This window comes from Miniopterus schreibersii (assembly GCF_964146895.1).
Source record: "Miniopterus schreibersii genome assembly, chromosome: 8".
Classification (NCBI taxonomy): domain Eukaryota; kingdom Metazoa; phylum Chordata; class Mammalia; order Chiroptera; family Miniopteridae; genus Miniopterus; species Miniopterus schreibersii.
The window spans coordinates 38816066-38834950 of record NC_138109.1 but is presented as its reverse complement, the minus strand read 5'-3'; the positions used below and the strand labels follow the sequence as shown (position 1 = coordinate 38834950).

The following is an 18885-nucleotide window of genomic DNA, read 5'->3' as shown; positions in this document are numbered from 1 at the left end:
ACTGCTTCTGTTTTGTGTTTTAAATCTCCAGGAAAAGGAAGATGAGTTAGAAAAATTATCACTCTTAGTAAGATGTGTTGCTTTGCTTCCCTTATGCACAGTTTCGTTAGTCCTTTCTCATATTACTATACACTACTTTGCAAATGCTTTGTACGCATATCCATTACAAGGCAAGAAATTTCTACCATTTTTATAAAAAGACTTTAAATACCTGAAAACTTGAAAATTAGTGTCTTATGTCAAAGCTTAAATCTTTAAAGGTATTTTCTAAATTGTACCAGCAAAGTTTATGAATGTATTTGCATATGTTGAACTATGTATGTAAGGCGCAAACAAGATTTTATTTGTAACTTAGTTTTTGGTCTAGTTTCTGTTTGCAGGTACAATTTAGGAGGCTATTTCCCACTTGTTTTTTTAAAATTACATTTTACTGCAAGATAACATGTAATTTTTCAGCTATTCAACATGCCACTGTCTTACATGTATAAATAGCCGTTTCGTTAATGGGTGTTCTCACTGCATCATTGAATGGTTCACATGCCTTATTTTGCTTATTTTCATTATATCTTCATTTGCAGTTGCATTATTATTTGGTTTGTGTTATTAACAGACTTGACTTTGATAATAACTTTGGATTTACTTCTGGATAGCTTTTTCATGAGGAGCTGGCTTTGCAGTGGGTTGTTTGCAGTGGCAGCGTTCGGGAATCAGCTTTGCAACAAGCCTGGTTCTTTTTTGAGTTAATGGTAAGCAAAATAAACACACTTTTAAATTTTTTTCCCTTACACTTTCATCTTAGCTCATTATTTTATACTAAAAATATTTTTCTATTGTCCATCTTAATGGTTTTACATGTTCCTCCAAGGCAAAATTACGTATGTTACAGCTCTAAATAAACACTGTGAACACTTAGCACAATTTAGTTGGAATTATAAAGCTCATTTTATTTTTTTTAAGGATGGTTGCAGAAGCTAGCTATTTTTTTAAAGGACCTGTGGTACATTCTTTCTTAGTCTAAACATGCTACTGTATAATAGCAGTACTATAGATTTCATACCAAACATAAATAAAAAGAGCTCTAAGATACTTTTTACTTTTATGGTAGAAACCTCTTAGGGAAATGCCAATTACAGCCAATTAAAAAATACTTATTTACTTAATTTAATAAATGATATTAAGTGAATGAATTAGTATCTTAATATTTATACACACACATAAGTGTTTATTTCTTGTGTATATATGTGTTTATCAGGTGCGTACAGTTTGGTAGCACTGTCTCCATGGGCTAAGTATTACCAAGGCACGGAGAGATTGAGTAACTTGAAGTATACTCTGCTTGTAGAGAGCAGAACTGTATTCCAGATGCAGGCAGTCTGGCACTGGGGTTCTTCCTCTTCAGCTTCTAGAAAGCTGTGAAATCACTGAAACTTTTTCTACCAGAAAAGATGTAAAAAATAAATAAGCTAAGGAAACCAAAACAAAAAGGTAGAAAAGAAACAAAGGGAGCTTCTAGAGTACCTCATAGGGTCATTCTCAGCATTGAATGTTACCTATATTGGGGATAAAAAGCTGTTTCTTCTAGGGATTTACTAATCAAATAAATAAGGGACCATACATAAATGATAGGTAACTCATTTTTTCCCCTAGAGAATAAACACCAAATTTGTAATTCATGTGTTTTTTTAATATGTTTTTATTAATTTTAAAGAGAGAAAGGGAGAGGATAGAGAGATGGAAACATCAGTGGTGAGAGAGAGAGTCATTGATCAGGTGCCTCCTGCATGCCCCTTACTGGGGATGAAGCCTAAAACCTGGGCATGTGCCCTGACTGGGAATCAAACTGTGATCTCTTGGTTCATAGGTCGATGCTCAACCACTGAGCCATGCTGGCCAGGCTCATGTGCTTTTAATATAGTTTTTTAGTATTACATGTTTATTCAGATTTCTTAAATATAAACTAGTCAAAAGGCTATAGTTGAAGACTTGGCTCTGCTATTTACTAAATGTAGAACTTTGGCTTCAATTTCCCTGAATCTCAAATTTTTATTACCGTTACCATATTGCTGTGATAAGAATCTATACCCAAAAACATTTTGTAAGCTTAAATCACTTTGTTAATTTTTACCCAATATTTTGTAATTAATATTTAGTCCACTTGACACTAGATACTAGATGCCGAAGACACTACAGTGAAGTCAAGGCTTCCAACCTCTCAAAGCTTACAGTTTGGGGCATATGGAATGGCAAAATTATTGAGTCTTCGAAAGATTTAATTTAAAACAATTTTGAAGGGTGCTATTTTTTTCTTTTGCATACACAGAATTTTTTTTCCCTATTCATAGCCAGAATAATTTTATGAAGGTGATGCAGTGATTGGATTGTATTTTATTTGTTATTTCTTTAGAACATACAAAATATCGTAGTGAACTTTTCAAAATATTTCAGGAACTAAAAGTATTTCAGCCATCTATTAAATCACATGGTACATTGAAAAATTAGCCCTATTGTTTAGAGTCTCTGTAGCTGTTAATTGCATCCATAAAAAATTAAACTAATGGCTTATTTATTTTTTCAGGTGAAGAGCATGGTGCACCATTTATACTTTAATGATAAACTAGGTGCGCCAAGGAAAACTCGTTTTCCAGAGCGTTTCATGGATGACATTGCTGCTCTTGTCAGTACAATTGCTAATGATATAGTTTCACGATTTCAGAAGGTAATGATGGCTTATTTTTTTTCAATCTTTTTCAAGCTCACATTAAATTCTCATACTTTTGTTTTTGCTTTATATTCTGTTTCTCAGGACACAGAAATGGTTGAAAGACTCAACACAAGTCTTGCATTCTTTCTTAATGATCTGTTGTCTGTTATGGACAGAGGATTTGTCTTTAGCCTTATAAAGACCTGCTATAAACAGGTAATGCATAATTAGTAATAATTAGTAATCAAATAACCTAAATACTGTGTTTGCTCTTTTTACAGCTAGAGCTAAGAGATCTTTAAGAACACATGCATATACTGATATTTTAAAAACAGCATAGTTTTATTAGTAAGGCAAAAGTAAGTTATATTTGTTTAATCAGGACATAAGACTGTGGCAAGCTGATATCAGTACAACTAACTGGCTATTCCTTGGGTTACACTGGCCCATTCTGGAGCATACCACCAAGTCAATAGTCTATTTGTAAAGCAGCCCCAAGATACCAAGTACAGTGTTTATACTAAATGAAGAACTAACTGCACTTTTTGTGTCTTCAGTGATATTTAAAGCAGCTGCATTTTGCTATGTATTCCTCCTAATGCAGCCCTGGACATTGTAGGGTTTAGAATCATAGACAGATGTTTACCCATGTCCCAAATGTCATTCATTTTGCTTTTACTAAACTAAAAGGATCCTGGAACTTTCCCACAAACAGCTGATTTTGTTTTAAAAATTTTATCAATGATTAATGAAAACTGCCTTTTGGAAAACATTTCTTATTAGACCTGATAGGCAATTTTGCTAGTAAGCTGTTTGACCATCCTAGAATTACATTTTAAAGGAGCTTTAAAAATATATAGACCTCATATGCATATATGCACAACCCAAGGACACAGACAATGGTGAGGATGGTACAGGGTGGAATGGGTCATTGGGGAGAAAAAGGGACATCTGCGCTATTTTAAACAAAAAGAAACAAATATATATATATATAGAACTCTGGGTTCCATCTCAGCATTTTTGAGGAGTTTGAATCCTGGTGGCAGGCGTGGGGAGTGTGGAACGCAGTGGTTATAAAGCACTTCCTAGCTGATCCACAGATTAGATTTGGAGAACTACTGGTTCAGTGCTATTTAGCAGTCTAATATTTGGAATTTTGAAGATCTGTTCTATTGTATGCCTTGTATGTTGTTGTTGTTTTTTTAATATATCTTTATTGATTTCGGAGAGAGGAGAGGGAGAGGGAGAGAGAGAGAGACAGAAACATCAATGATGAGAGAGTCATTGACTGAGCCCACAGCCCAGGCGTGTGCCCTGACCCGGAATCGAACCCCGATCGCCTGGATCCTAGGTCAATGCTCAACCGCTGAGCCACGCCCGGCCGGGCTGTGTTTCTTTTAATAAAGAAGTTAAAACTACGTGTGGGCACTGACCCATTTGCATACAGTATGCTACAGTATGCATTAATTTTACTTTGTCCCCAAAATTTAATGTACTGTTGCTTCCCAAATCGATTCCTGTCTTTATTCTTCAAATACTGACCTCCTATGTTTGTCAAACATTGAGCTAGACCCTAAGGATGCTGAAGTCATTAAGTCAGCCCTAGCTGGTTTGGCTCAGTGGTTAGAGCATTGGCCTGTGGATTGAAGGGACCCTTGTTCGATTCTGGCCAAGGGCACGTACCGCAGTTGCAGGCTTGATCCCCGGCCCTGGTAGGGACGCATGTGGGAGGCAACCAGTCGATGTGTCTCTCTCACATCGATGTCTCTCTCTCCTTCCCTCTCCCTCTCCCTCTCCCTCTCCCTCTCTCTCCATCTCTCCCTCTCCCTCTCCCTCCCTCTCTCTCCCCCCCTCCCCCCTTTTACTCTCTCTGAAAAGCAATGGAAAAAATATCCCTGGGTGAGGATTAAAAAAAAAAGTTATTGCCCGGCCGGGCATGGCTCAGCGGTTGAGCATCCACCTAGGATCCAGGAGATCACAGTTCAATTCCCCATCAGGGCACATGCCTGGGTAGCGGGCTCGATCCCCAGCTGGGGGCGTGCAAGAGGCAGCCGATCGATGACTCTCATCACTGATGTTTGTATCTCTCTCTCTCCCTCTTCCTCTCTCTGCAATCAGTAAAGATATATATATTTTTAAAAAGTTATTAAGCCTATTTATATATGTCCTCAAGTAGTTTATGGTATAGCTGGGAAAATAAGCAAATAGATCATTGTAAATATAGGTTAACACAAGGTACTGTAAAAAGAATGGGTACTTTCTTTTATGAAGTTGTTTTGTTGATGTACTTTTTTTCCATAAAGCACATCTTTGAGAAGTAGAAATCTTAATGCTATGTTGGAAATACAAGAATGTGCCTTTTAGCCTAATCAGTGGATTTCTATGGTAAATCTTGTAGTTCAAAATTTTTTATTTCAACAGTAATTCTGAAGAAAGCTGATACTATTATTTAAATCACAAAACCCAAAAGCTGCCCACTGAGTTCTGTTCTTTAATTTTTTAATCTCATTCTGGTTGATACTAGAGAAATGATATATTCAATTGGTATTCTCTTGTTTGTGCTTACAAGGTGTCTTCAAAACTTTACTCATTACCAAATCCAAGTATCCTGGTGTCCTTGAGGTTGGATTTTCTGAGAATCATCTGCAGCCATGAGCACTATGTTACATTAAACTTACCCTGTAGCCTGCTTACTCCACCTGCATCACCATCACCTTCTGTTTCTTCTGCAACATCTCAGGTATGCAAAGTGTATGAAGGAAATATTCTTAAAGTCCACATTTGTGAAAAAGCATTTTAAATACTGGAGAAATTGTAGGTAACACTGTTGAATAACAGTTGTATAACAAGCTCTGTATTAAGTGCTTTTTAAGTATTAATCATTTAATTCTCAGAGCAACTTTGGGAGGTAAATTCTATTACTATCTCCATTTTACAGATGAAAAAATTAAAACACAGAAAGGTCAATAACTTACCCCAGGCCACACAGTAAAATGGCAAAGCTAGGCTTTGAACCAAGGTACATGTTGGCTTTATTTTATTTTAAATTTATTTTTCAATTACAGTTGACATACAATATTATATTAGTTTCAGGCATAAAACAGTGACTAGACATTTGTTGTACTCTTACAGATTGTATACATGTAAGTGAATTCACCTACGTAAACTCACTTATTTAGATGTTTTCACAAGTTGGGTTTTCTTGAAGCAAACAGACTGAGTTTGGTGTGCAAGATGTTTATTAGGACTTAATACTAGTGAAAGGAAGGGGGATGAAGCATAATTTAGCGGAGAAAGAAGTCAAAGTGTTACAGAATTACCTCCCAAAATTCAGGTTTGTGTACCCAATGCACTAGCCAAACAGACACCAGTGCTCGGAGACAGATTTATTTGATTTTGTCACCATGAGGGGATGAGAGAGCAAGATCTCTCAGACCTGTCTCTCTCAAAAGACAAAAGTAGGGAGTTTTTATGTAGCTAGGGAAGCAGAGCGGAGGAGTTCCAGGAAGTGAGAAGTCTATGTTTATTTAGTCACAGAAACACGTTTTTGTATCAGACTCCTAGGCGTCAGCAGCTGGTCACAGCTACCTTGAAGATATTCTTTCCTTCTACAAAAAAATAAATTCTTGAGACACTGAAGTTACTTCCCCCTGCTTAACAAAGAAGCAGTACTTCTGCAACACCAAATTATATAGTGAGAACAAGGCATGCAGGGTTGAAGGACCCAGATTTTACAGACTGTCTCCTGTCAGTGACGTTATCTTTCAAGCAAAAGGCAGAAACTTGACATCTCGTGACTCTTGCACTGTTTAAACTATCATTGTTTTGTGCTTAACTAGCTATATTTTTCTGTTATCTCAAAGCTTACTTTTAAACATTTCTCCTGGAACTTCATGTGCAGGCAGTCCTTTAGAACATGACTAATATACTTTCTTAATCTTGGACTATAAACTATGTGACAGAGGAATTGAAACATTTAGTTATAGCGTATACCTATATCCTAATTAAGAATTATATTATTCTAGCTGTGAAAAAATACTAGGAACATTAAAATCACAAAAGGGCTTGGCTACAAAACTGCACTGCAAGCCTGACAAAGCCCTACCTACCTCTCTTGTATCCAGAACACCCAAAGGAAACTACATAGATGTTTATAGGTTTGTTGGGTAGCACTTGACTTCAACAGCTAGTCGTTTCTCTAAAGATGAAAAGGGTTATCAGCAATTATTATGTATCCTGTCATACAGTTTGGGATTAAAGGATTTTGTGGTTTTAGTATCAAAGAAGCTTAGATTTTCCCTCCTACTGAAACGGTCTTTTTGCTGTATAATCCCTGAGGCAAACAAGCTGCTTCCTTAAGCTCTTAATGTCTAAAGTCAAAGTTGATCTGAACTCTTAATTTTATTTTTGAGATACTTAATTCCTTAATGTAATTCTGTAGGTTAGATTAATGTCAGATGCTTGATAAAAGAAAATTTTAAACTTCACTTAGAAAGACTGGAAAACATCTGAGAGCACCCACAACTTTTCACTTTACCTTTGCAAAAAATCTTATTTCCATATACTCTTACCTAGCTAGCACACACTTCTTCCTGTAACGGATGAAGCTAATCTTTTGCTTTCTTTGCCCAACCTATTCCAAAGATGTGGCTACACAGTCAAGTACAAATTAAACATAGGTACAGTTCTAAAACCTTTAATGAAACACATTTGTTTACACCTAATTCCCTGCTGAACATATTCAGCCAAGAAATTGACAGAATTTCTTTCATTATCTTGTTCCCTATCTTGTCATCTAACTTCAGTACATAATTTTCAGATTCTGATATATAGCAGAGACAGCACTGTTTTGCCAGGGTGGGGAGGGGCAAAAGGAATTTTATACTTATTAGGAAGATGATTTCTCTGTAGTAAATCTGAAATCTGTTGTTCTTCTAAGAAACCTCGTGGATGGTCTTGAATTATGGATTAGAGGGGATGAAGTTGAGGACCTTCTTGCCTTGAACTATATCTTGGGGATTGCTATTTTGCAGTATTAAAAAACATTTTAAAAACTCAATAAGTAGACCATAAAATGATAGTGATTTTCTAGAGAGAATATTTTCTCTGAGAAACAGTTTTACCCATATTTGAAATTTCTCTGAAAACTAATAACCTTGACTATGAATATTTTCCTTATACTCAGCAGTGAGTACATAATACAGGGTGGGGCAAAGGTAGGTGTACAGTTGTTCATTTGGGAAATAATACAATAATTAATAAATAGTAATACAAGAATAGACTGTGTTTTGAATACTCAGAACTCTAAACCTACTTTTGCCCCACCCTGTGTTTTATTTGGACATAGGTGCTTTTTTCCCATTCAAAATATAATATTAAAACATTAAGTGGCTAAAAGAATAAAGAAAAAACAGATGGAAAGTTTTAGTATGAGAAAAAGGAAATTGAAAATAATTAAAGGTGTATTTCATCATTTCCTATACCAAAAGTAAGAGCAGTTACTTTCTCCAGTGTTAATAATAATGATCTATAATAAACCCTAGGCAATAAATTACCCTAAGCAAAGTTTGTCTCACTTTCAGATAATCACCTCAGTTTATTTGTTGTAATCTGTCTGTGGGATGTTTTGTTGTACAGCTATTATAGTTTGTTCTACCTCACTTCCAAACAGAGTTCTGGATTTTCCACCAATGTACAGGACCAGAAGATTGCAAATATGTTTGAATTGTCCGTGCCTTTCCGCCAACAGCATTATTTGGCAGGACTTGTATTAACAGAGCTGGCTGTCATTTTAGACCCTGAGGCTGAAGGGTAAGTAGACCAGTTTTTGCCTTGGAGAATGTATCGGTTTGATTTTGAACAATGGGACAGAAACATCTCACTTAAACTTCCTACATCAAAAGAATACTCTTACCCACTCTTCTACTTGAGCGGAATGCTTTTCTTTTTATTCCATCAGCTTGCTAAGTAATAAGTAGCAATAATATGTTCTAATACTGATCACTGATTTGTTTTCTAGAAACTTAATTATAGGAAGAAAGTTAAGACTGAAACAATATACTATGATTAAATGCTAATTTTGTACTACAGACATAGTTCTGTAGAAGATTAATGTCTTTATTATAGCATTTGTAACGTTGAATTATTACTTTACTGTCTGTTCCTCTATTACTAAAACAAGCTCTTTAAGAACAGGGACGATGTCTTATCCCAATATCTAGAATAGGATATTGTGGGTCCTGCATAAGTTTCTATTTAATTACTGAATGTGATTGAGTTTAGATGGGTTGAAGTCTGGAGTTGGTAGCTGTTGAGAGATAAGGAGTGCACACTCAGGTCTGGGAGTGATCACTGGTGAGACAGGAAGTAGAAAGGGAGAACCCAGAAAGCAAGTGACCAGTAGGGGAGGAACTGCTTGGAGAAAGTATTGAGAAGAGAATATATGAGATGACAAAGTGTCCAGTAGAAATCTAGAGAATGAAATCTGACGTATGTTCATTAGATATGGTTCTTGATAGTGTTCAGAAAGAAAATATATTTTCTGAATAAAAATCTGAAAAGGAGAAGAAAGAATCTCCAGCTAGATTCATAGACAGCTATATAAAATGGCAGATAAGATTAAGGGTTCTGGAGTAAGACTACTTGGTTTCAAATCCCAGCTTTTAAATCTGAATGCTTTTAAGAGGTAAAAGCTAGTATTTACTGAGGAAGGCAATATACAAGGTACTTTATTAGGCATGTTACATAAATTATGTAACTTAATTTTCAAACCACCTTAGATAGGTTATTACCCTCATACATAGATAAGGAAACAGGTTCAGTGTCTTCAAAAAATCATTTAGCACCTGGCAAGTGTGGTTAAGGGATTGAGCATCTATCCATGAACCAAGAAGTCACTGGTTCGATTCCTGGTCAGGGCACAATGCCGGCTTTCTGGCTTGATCCCCAGTAGGGGGTATATAGGAGGCAGCCGATAGGTATTTCTCTCTATCCCTCTCCCTTCCTCTCTCTCTAAAATCAATAAAAACATATTTTTTAAAAAAATCATTTAGCTATTAAATGATGAAGTTATTAAGTACCATGTTGTAAACATTCAAATACTCTTAGTTACAAACAAAGGGAGTAGATAGTAGGAAGTAAATGGAAACCCTTGTATAGTCTTAACATTCAGAAAGATTATTACTGGAGACATCATATAATAGTTTATTACTAAGTGAAATGCTGTATAAGCTAGAGGAAACTAGTTTCAAGTGAAGTATGTATTTTCTTTTTTTTTTTTTATTAAATATATTTTTATTGATTTCAGAGAGAGAGAGAGAGAGAGAGAGATAGAAACATCAATGATGAGAGAGTCGTCATTGATCAGCTGCCTCCTGCACCCCCCTACTGGGGATCGAGCCTGCAACCCGGGCATGTGCCCTGATTGTGAATGGAACCAGTATCTCCTGGATCTTAGTTTGTTGCTCAACCACTGAGCCACACCCAGTGAGGCATGAATATGTATTTTCAAGATAGGAAAGGCTTGTTTGAAAAATGAAGGGGGACATTGAAGCTATTGAAGAAATAGGGGTTCATTGAACATATGGGGTAATTACTTTCTGAGAGAAGATAACAGCTGTTTCTAAGACAAAAGGAAAGATGATCCTCTAGTTATAAAGAGGGAGATGTGTTAAAAGATGTGACCAGAGCAAATTTGTAATGGCTTTTTTCTTAAAAGAAAAAGAAGTTGGGGGTAAGGTCTTTTACTGAGATTGATGATGAGAGGCTTAAGAAGAGAGAGAATGAGATCTGAAACCGATGCCAGGTACAGCATTCAGGGCCAGTTGAAATTGTAGGAATTTTTAATTAGAATGGTTTGCATAGTCAAAGTGCCTTCAAAGAGAGGCAAAAAAAGTGTGAAGATGAGTGACCATTCCTAGTGTATTAGCCCAGTTGAGACGCAGGCAACTGGGAGTCTAGAAAAGTTGTAAGGGCCCAAATGAGGTATATGAGCAAGAAAGTTCAGTTTAAAAAGATGTCAAAGGCAACCCCAGCCTGTGGACTTCATAATCTACTAAGTAGATGATTTTCCTTTTGGAAAAAGGAAATAAAAGTTTACTTTTGGTAAATGTGAAAAGATCTCATTTGATGAAATAAAATTTACAGCTACTTAAAATTTCCCTCCTTTTTTTTTTTTGCTTTAAAATACAACCGTAACTGCTCTTAACTTATTTAATATTGAAATGTATTAATGAGTTAATGTAAAAAAATTAAGTGAGTTTGTGTACATTTCTTTTCCCTCAATTCTTATTTACACAGAGAGATATTTATTAACTTTAAAATGAGAAGTGTTTTTATAGGAATACATTCAAATATGTGGCAAAGTTAAGAAGTTGAACAAAATTGATTACCATGGCTTACTGTTTGCTTTAAAGATATTAACTAATCTCTGTGACCTTACTGCTGCTGCTTCTCCATCTTCTTTTTAAATAGGCTGTTTGGATTGCATAAGAAAGTCATCAATATGGTACACAATTTACTATCCAGTCATGACTCAGACCCACGGTACTCTGACCCTCCGACAAAGGCTCGGGTGGCCATGTTATATCTACCTCTGATTGGGATCATCATGGAAACTGTTCCTCAGCTGTATGATTTTACAGGTACTTAGTATATTTAAGACAGATTTTAAAAGCAAACCTCAATATATAAAAGTGTTAGAAAATTTCTCAAGAATAAAGATCTTATTTTAGGAGAAGAAATACAAGGAAATGTACACTGACCTAAGTAAACTAGAAATACTTAACCATATTACTGAAAATCTTTTGACTGTGTGAGAGAATCCACTGCAAGTTTTCTATAAGTAGTTCTTATGACAAAATTTAAAATAATGATTATATAGTGTTTCCATTCCTACTTCTTAGGAAATAGGGTTTTTGTGTACTTATTGTTCCTCTAAAATACAAGAAAACCTGAAAGCTGTCTACTACCCTCAGTGTCAATTTTATTGATATAAATATAATTTAAATTAATATTCACCTGAATATCAATAATTAGGTTTATTGCTAACATTGGGTTAATAAGATGAAGTTTTTTTGCTTTTTAAAAATTAGGACCTGCAAAGTTTTATTGGTCTTGCTTTTCATATTAGAATTTACTTGAATTCCTTCATTTGCTCTAAAGAAATCACTGTAGGATGAAGAATTCGGTGCTCGAATGATTACTATTGATGGGAAACAAATAAAACTTCAGATATGGGATACGGCAGGGCAAGAGTCCTTTCGTTCTATCACAAGGTCATTACAGAGGTACAGCGGGGGCTTTACTAGTACATGACATTACAAGGAGAGATACATTAACCACTTGACAACCTGGTTAGAAGATACCTACCAGCATTCCAAATCCAACATGGTCATTATACTTATTGGAAATAAAAGTGATTTAGAATCTAGAAGAGAAGTGAAAAAGAAGGTGAAGCTTTTGCACAAGAACATGGACTTATCTTCATGGAAACTTCTGAAGACTGCTTCCAGTGTAGAAGAAGCATTTATTAATACAGCAAAAGGAATTTATGAAAAAATCCAAGAAGGAGTCTTTGACATTAATAATGAGGCAAATGGCATTAAAATTTGCCCTCAGCATGCTGCTACTAATGCCACACATGCAGGCAGTCAGGGAGGAGGCTGGGGGAGGCTGCTGTTGAGTCCGTTTTTACTATCTTGCTGCCAAAATGGGGCCTACTCACTGTTCCTTTCACTCTCTCCTGCTCAGCTGAGAAATGAAATTATTTGAAATGGTTTTATGTCACAGAGGACTTTACTTTTTCAAATTATTGTTTAACTTTGAATAAATGGTTAATGTTCCCTTAAAAAATAAAGCCAAAAAAACCCTAGCTATTAACTTGATAAATACTTGCAGTTCAATAAAAACTGAGTACCTAGTATGAAGAACTTTAATAGGTGCTGGTGATACAAAGATAACCACTTCTTGCTTTAAAGGACTGATAGTTGAGTAATTTTTCCAGTATTTTGATCACTCAAGTAGGTTTCCTTATTTGGAGACAAAAATGCTTAAATTATTAAATCTTCTTTCACTGTTTACTAGCAAGGTAAAGTTTGCTACAAAACTAATGTTATTACTGTAGGAATAAGTTGATGTTTAAGTTATTTAAAATACTGTTTAAAAGAGGTAACTTTAAGGATAAATATTACATGTTAACAGGTTTTTGGGGGTTTGTTTTTTTTTTTAGAGTAGTGGAGAATAGGAAAGGGGGTTGCATGCTCAGTAACTGTTAAGTAAGCTAAACAGAAATTTTATTTATTTATTATTTATTTATTTATTTTGGATTATTTTCCCCCAGAAACTCACAATCAACGAGGAAGACCAATTTGTATAGCCACTGATGATTATGAAAGTGAGAGTGGAAGCATGATAAGCCAGACAGTTGCCATGGCAATTGCAGGAACGTCAGTTCCTCAGCTAACAAGGCCTGGCAGTTTCCTCCTCACATCAACGGTAAAAACAACCCTCCTACAGAAGTTTTCTCTGGAAAGACAGATATTTACAAGGATGTACTCTTAAATAACTGAGATTATTTATTATATTAGCTGATGCAGAAGTGCTCTAAGCTTAATTTATTTTGTGGATACATTAAGGTTCTGACAATATTACTATCTTGTACCAAGTTTTTTTTTAAAATATTAATTATCTCAGGGTTTACGGTATGAAGCTCTGTATTCTGTCATTCAGAATTTTGAAAGTGCCTTATTATATAGCCTATTTTCTTTTTTAATCCATTTTATTCTCTTTTTTTCCTTTATATTGAATCTATTGGGGCGACACTGGTTGACAAAATTATACAAATTTCAGGTGCACAATTCCACAACACGTCATCTGTAACATTCTAAGAAACTTCTAAACTCTTTTTCACAGTGGCTGTACATTTTACATTCTCACCAGCAATGAATGAAAGGCTCTTGTTTCTCCAAATCCTGACTTACACTTGTTATTATCTTTTTATTTTTTTATTGTAGCCACCTTAGTGCATATAAAGTGGCATCTCAATGTGGTTTTGATTTGCAATTCCCTAATATCTACTAATGTTGAGCATCTTTTCATTTGCTTATCGGCACATCTTTTTGCACATCTATCTTATTTAGAGAAAAGTCCATTCACGTTCTTTGCCATTTTAAAATTGTGTTATTCCTCTTTGTTACTAACTTGAAAGAGTCCTTTATACATTTTGGGTACAACTCCTATATATAGATGATTTCAAATATTTTCTCCCATTCTGTGGATTATCTTTTCACTTTCTTGATGGTGTCATTTAAAGTGCAAAAATTTTTAATTTTGATGAATTCTAATTTATCAATTTTCTTTTATTCCTTGTCCTTTTGGTATTACACATACAAAAGAATATATAAAGTACATGTACAATTAAAGTAAAATAATAGAAGAAACAGCAGTATACCTACCCCCCAGGTTTAGAAATAGCACATTGCAAATACTTTGGAAGTTCCCAAGTCACTCCAGCTCTCCCCTCAAAATAACCACTACTCTCAATTTTATTGACTTTTTCATTTTTTTAAACTTTTTTTTTATGTGAAATATACTGCTCATGAAAAAGTACATGAAACATAAATGTACAAGTTAACAAAATATTATAAAATGAATGCCTTTGTAGCCATCACTTAGGACAAAATATAGAACATTGACTGCTTTTAGAAATCTTTAGCTTGCTTTTCTCTACCACAACTATTTAGCAAACTCCCATTATTCTGACTAATAAAATAGTTGCTTAATTTTGTTTATAGTTTTACCATCTAAGTCTGCATATTATAGTTTAGTTTTATATTATGTCTTTAGTATTTATGCAAGTTATAAATTGTAGCTATAATTCACTGATTTTTTTTTCTGTATAGTATTCCACTATCCGACTATAGGTCAGTTTATTTACCCATTCTGTTGATAGATGCATGAATGGTTTCTGGTCTATTATTATAAATAGCAATCCTATATATTCTTTTATATGTATTCTGTATGCATGTATATACTATTATTTGGAGTATTTACTGGGAGTGGAATTTAATGAGTCATAGACTATGTTTCTTCATCTATACCAGATATGCCAGGGTGTCTTCTGAAGGGTTCATCTCAGTTTATACTTGCTCCTATGAGAGTTTCCATTCTTTCATATGTTCATCATCACTTAGAATTTCCAGATTTTTCAGCTTTTGTCAATCTGGTAATTTATAGTTGTATTTCATTTCCCTGGTGTCTTATGAGGGTGCACATTTTTTCATTTGTGTATTGACCATTTGGATTTTCTCTTAAAATGTCTAGAGTTTTTCCCCCATTTTCCGTTGGGTTGTCTACCTTTGTTTATGGTTTGCAGAAGTTTATATGTTCTGGCTCAAGCCTGTTGTCAATTATAAGTTGGTCTTATATTTTATGTGGCTTGCTTTTTCCCACACTTAGTAGTAAACTTGGTGATTAGAGTGTGTTATTTTAAAATACTTAAATTTGTCAGTCTTTTCCTAGTATTTTTTGGTGTCTTTTTTTTTTTAATTTCCCTATTCTAAGTTTTTTAAGGTATTCCTTTATGTTATTTTTTAAATACTTTTTTTGTTTTTCCTTTTACATACAATCCTAAAATATAATGGAATTGGTTTTCATGAACAGTGGAATTTGGGGGATCCAGGTTCATTTATTTATTTTATATATTATACCAAATCATCTCAACTTCATTTATGGTGTGACTCAGTTGCTTGGGTGTCATCCCGAGCATTGAAATGTCTCTAGTTCAATTCCTGGTCAGGGCACATTCCTGGGTTACGGACGTCATCCCCGGTGGGGGGAATGCAGGAGGCAGCCCATAAATGTTTCTTACATTGATGTTTCTGTCTCTCCCTCTCCCTTCTTCTCTCTCTAAAAATCAATAAAAATATATTTTTTCAAATGTTATTTTCCTTACTGCTCTGGAGTACTACCTCTGTATGGTCTATCATGTAGAGAAAGTCTTCATACATTTTTTTAAAATTTTCTTGGCTAATTGTTCTTTTGTATTTCTACATAAATGGTAGAATTCCCTTATGAAGGTCCACTAAAATAAATAAAAGCCAATGAACCTATTGGGATTTTGGTTGAAATTGTATTGAATCTATGGATTAATTTTTGGGAACACTGATATGTTTAAACTGCTGAATCTCCTAATTCTTGAATGTGATAGATCTCCCCATTATTTAGGTCTTCTCTATTGTCTGTGAATACATAAACTTTTATAGTTTTCACCAAAGAGGCCTACTACATCTTTTGTAGATATATTTTTGGTCCTTCATGTTTTTTATATTTTTATTATATGTAATATAATAAAATAATACATATATTTACATATAATCTTATATTCTTATAAAAATGTTTTTCAAAAATTATGTTTTCTAACTGTTGATTGCTTTTATGTGGAAATAGAATTGATTTTTATACAATGATGTTTATTTCCAGCAGAAATTGATAACCTAGTAACATGTATAGATTTTTTTTTCTACATGCACAATCATCTGTGAATAATGGCAGTTTCGTTTCTTTGTTTCATTTTTTTCATAACTTACTTTCCTGGCTAGAACCTCCAACATAATGTTGAATAGAAGAGTTGACATCCTTAAAAGAGAAACTTCCAACTTTTCATTCTTAAACATATGTGCTATATATTATGGAAGTCCCCTTCTGTTCCTAGTTTGCTAAGAGTTCTGTTTTTTAATTATGAATAATTGTTTAACCTTATCATGTTTTTTTTTCCGGCATCTGTTCAAACAGTCATGTTATTTTGCTTTTTAGTCTTTTACTGTGACCCCTCAATTCATTTTCTTTTCTTTTTTAAAAAAAATATATATATCTTTATTGATTTCAGAGAGAGAAAGGGAGAGGGAGAGAGAGTTGAAACATCAATGATGAGAAAGTCATCATTGATCGGCTGCCTCCTGCATTCCCCCTACTGGGGGATCGAGCCCACAACCCGAGCATGTGACCTGATTGTGAATGGAACCTCAATCTCCTGGATCATATGTCGATGCTCAACCCCTGAGCCATGCCGTCTGGGCTCAGTTCATTTTCTTGTGTTAAAGCTACTTTGAATTGACTCTGTATAATTTCAGTTTGTTATATTTGTGGCAAATGGTTTTATAGTCTAAATATATGTTTAGTTCTTGCAAATATCTTATATATTCTAAAAGAACGAATAGTCTGCCCTGGCCAGTGTGACTCAGTTTGTTGAGTGTCGTCCCGTGCACTGAAAGGTCACATGTTTGATTCCAGTAAAGGCATATGCTCAGGTTGCAGGTTCCAATTGATGTTTCTCTCTCCCAATCCCTCTCCCTCTCCCTTCCTCTCTCTCTAAAATGATTTTTTTTTTTAAAGTAACAATAAAAGAATGAATATTCTTCAATTGTTAGTTATAGTATTTTGTATTTGTCTGTTACACCGCATTATATGAAATTTGTTGATCCTATTGTTGGAAGACTAAATGAAATAATGTATATAAGGAGCTTAGCCTGATCACTGGAACAGAGTAAATATCCAATATATAATACTATAAACAAGTTCTTACTCCTAGTTTTTCATTTGTATTTTACATAATGTGTACAAATACAGACTGAAAATAGCACCTTAACCTCTTTATATGCTCTGTGTAAAAATGCTTTTTATTTATATAATGTCTTAAGACTTTTCCTTTTTGTCAGTGGCCCTTGACAGAAAACAATTGTTCTCTAAACCTGATAAACTTTTTGTTATTACTTTCTGTTCTTATACTTCTGTTATTTTCTGAGTCAGTTGTGTGGTTTCCTTTCCTTTACTTTCACTATGTTTGATATTGTGTGGTAGATATGTTAGTTTTTAATGGTAAGACCTTTAGATTTTTTTTATTCTTGTTTTTTTAAAATATGTCTTTCTTGATTTCAGAGAGAGGGAGGGAGAGGGAGTGAGAGTTAAAAACATCAGTGATGAGCCAGTCATTGATTGGCTGCCTCCTGCATGTCCCCTACTGGGAATTGAGCCCGCAACTCGGGCATGTGCCCTGACTGAGAATCGAACCTCGATCTCCTTGATTATATAGGTCAGTGCTCAACCGCTGAGCCACGCCTGGCCGGGCAAGACCTTTTCGTTTTTTGCTTTATATTTTCTGTTAACATCTGCTGGAAGCCCTACCACAAATTAAAACAATCTTATGTTGCTGGGAAAGGTTCAATAAACTTCAGGACCTTAAGTTTAAGGTTCTACATGATATATACAAGCATTGTTTAAATCAAATGGTTCTTTTTAATATTTGATTTTAAGCAAATTTTGTTTTATTGCTTTTAGAAGAAAACAACTGACACCCCCCCCCCCCAAAAAAAAAGATCATTGTTCAATCTGTCTCATTCTACTGTTCTTGATTTTCAGAGTGGCAGGCAACATACTACCTTTTCAGCAGAATCAAGTCGGAGCCTTTTGATCTGTCTACTTTGGGTTCTTAAGAATGCAGATGAGACAGTTCTACAAAAGTGGTTTACAGATCTCTCAGTCTTGCAGCTAAACCGGCTGTTAGATCTGCTTTATCTCTGTGTATCTTGCTTTGAATACAAAGTAAGTGGTCATTATACCATTGCGAAGAGGAGCAAGAAAGGGAACTATGTGGAAAAAGAAGAAATTTTTCTCAATGCCTCTTCTTTTCTAATGTTTAAATTTTAGGGAAAGAAAGTGTTTGAAAGAATGAATAGTTTGACCTTTAAGAAATCAAAAGACATGAGAGCTAAGCTTGAAGAAGCTATTCTTGGGAGCATAGGTGCTAGGCAAGAAATGGTGCGCCGAAGCCGAGGACAGCTTGGTACGTACACAATACCTTCTCCTTCTGGTGAGAATTACTTCATTTTCCTTTAAGTATATTTTATAATGATCATTGTTGCAAGTCTTCAATGACAATTCTATACTTTTGAAAAAGTATTTTAAATGTAACTGTGAATTAAGCTGAATAACCATTTCTCTGCAGGAATTCAAGTTAGAATTTTGATTTTAGGGTAAAACATACTTTGTGATTTGCTCTGGATAGTCTCAGTTTATTCCTGTTGCTCTTGCATGATTATTAATAGTATCCTTTATTTTAAAAAATAGACTATTTTTAGTACAGTTTTAGGTTCCAAGCAAAATTGAGCTGAAGTAACAGAGATTTCCCT

At 34.6% G+C, this 18885-nt stretch overlaps 1 protein-coding gene and 1 pseudogene across 8 annotated transcripts in view; both read left to right on the top strand.

Moving 5' to 3' along the window:
- The window catches only part of DOCK7 (dedicator of cytokinesis 7), a 149871-nt gene that overhangs the window by 97914 nt on the left and 33072 nt on the right, over positions 1-18885 (top strand). For all 7 annotated transcript variants that reach the window (XM_081146123.1, XM_081146129.1, XM_081146127.1 and 4 more), the window contains 9 exons: positions 651-746; positions 2576-2716; positions 2804-2917; positions 5271-5441; positions 8373-8512; positions 11174-11343; positions 13041-13195; positions 18116-18298; positions 18404-18539. In XM_081146123.1, coding sequence (XP_081002249.1) covers positions 651-746; positions 2576-2716; positions 2804-2917; positions 5271-5441; positions 8373-8512; positions 11174-11343; positions 13041-13195; positions 18116-18298; positions 18404-18539 — 1306 coding nt within the window. The remainder of the gene's footprint in view (positions 1-650; positions 747-2575; positions 2717-2803; positions 2918-5270; positions 5442-8372; positions 8513-11173; positions 11344-13040; positions 13196-18115; positions 18299-18403; positions 18540-18885) is intronic.
- On the top strand, positions 11897-12383 carry LOC308561294 (ras-related protein Rab-2A pseudogene; annotated as a pseudogene). The gene has a single exon. The product of its transcript is annotated as a ras-related protein Rab-2A pseudogene (transcript).